Raw genomic sequence first — 1,370 nt, 5'->3', positions numbered from 1 at the left:
GGCTCCCAGGGGGTAGGGGGAGGGGCACACGTGGGCAGGCAGAGGCAAACAGAAGGAAGCAGACAGGGGAGCTCCCAGGACAAGCAGGCACTCCAAGATGTCCAGGTGGCCAGCAACAGCCCTCACAGCTCTGCAGAGCCTGAGCTCCCCTGTTCAGAGCTGCTGCCGGTCTGAAGTGTCCCCACCACTGAGCCGGCCGACAGCACACTGGCCCTCTGCGCAGGGCGTGCCAGCCACCGGACCACAGAACCACTAGGGCTGGGCTCTGCTTGGGTCCAGCCAGGCTCTGGCCCCCAGATGTGCCCCTGCACTGGGGCGGACCCCTGGTGGGCCACGTGAGCAGCTGGGCTCCGGGAACTGATGCCAGCCGTGGGTCAGAGGACCTCCCGGTTTGGCCTGGCCGCTGGCCGTCTGTAACTCCTTTCAGCCCATTCTCCCCACCCCGGCCCACCAGAGGGCTCTGCCCAAGGCTGCCTGGGAGCCCCTCCGAGGGGCGGGGGCTCCAGGTCCCAGCAGAGGCAGGACCGCCCCTCAGAAACCCGCCCCGACGCGCTGGAGACCATTGTGTGAGCTTCCCTTCCGATCGCTGTATTTACTCCCCAGGGCGAAGGACGCGGAGCCACGGGCCGTCACGAGGACGCAGAAAAGCACGCGCGCGCGCACAGGCCCGGCCGAGAGCTGGCCCGCACTCACGGGGAGAAGCCCTCCCCAAAGGGGGGGGACCAAACCGCGCTCCCTGCCCGCAACCGCACGCGGACTCCTCCTTCCCCACACAGCGGGGCTCTGGGAGGCGGCTGAGGATGTCCCCGGGCCCGGATAGGGGACGATGGGGCGCCCCACCCCAAGACCCCATCGTCCCCGGGCCGCGTCCACTCGGCAGCCCTCGTCAGCCCGGATTCGCTCAGCCCTGGCCCCGAAACGGGCGTGGGGGAGGGGCTGTCCTCCCCAGCAGGACGCGGGGGCGAGTAACCAAGTCCCCCGAGCAGCCACCGGGCCGAGGGCCCCGAAGGCCCGGGAGCCCGGAGGGAGGGGACTGCGCGCCGCGCCGGCGGTCCCGACGAAGCCTCGCAAGCCCTCGAGGACGCTGTCGTTGCTCGACACACACAAACAACAATAAAAGGAAGGAAACGGGGCGGCAGCGGTCCCCACACTGGGTCCTCCACGTAGGCGACGCGAGGGGGGGAGGTGGGCGCGACGGGAGGGCCCCCCATCGGGGGTCCCTGCCCCAGGGGCCTCCGAGCGCTCCCGGGGCCAGCTCGGCACCCACCTTCGAAGTCCGAAATGATCCCGTCCAGCTGCGCGTTGACCGCGGGGTCCGACATGGTGGCTCGCGGGCAGCGCGGCGCGCGGACGGCTGCGGAGCGGAGGCG

At 70.9% G+C, this 1,370-nt stretch overlaps 1 protein-coding gene across 6 annotated transcripts in view; it reads right to left on the bottom strand.

The window, feature by feature from the left end:
• Window positions 1-1,370, bottom strand: part of SEPT9 (septin 9) — a 142,721-nt gene that overhangs the window by 87,090 nt on the left and 54,261 nt on the right. Inside the window, exon 1 of one of the 6 annotated variants that reach the window (XM_023531738.1) lies at window positions 1,268-1,364. The exons of the other annotated variants lie outside the window; for them this stretch is intronic. Within the exon in view, the coding sequence (XP_023387506.1) occupies window positions 1,268-1,322 (55 nt within the window). The 5' untranslated portion in view covers window positions 1,323-1,364. Of the gene's footprint in view, window positions 1-1,267; window positions 1,365-1,370 lie in introns of those variants that run through there. 6 annotated transcript variants of the gene reach the window in all.

This window comes from Pteropus vampyrus, unplaced genomic scaffold (assembly GCF_000151845.1).
Source record: "Pteropus vampyrus isolate Shadow unplaced genomic scaffold, Pvam_2.0 Scaffold72, whole genome shotgun sequence".
Lineage (NCBI taxonomy): Eukaryota > Metazoa > Chordata > Mammalia > Chiroptera > Pteropodidae > Pteropus > Pteropus vampyrus.
Note: the sequence above shows the minus strand (reverse complement) of the source record. Positions and strands in the feature narration are given on the sequence as shown.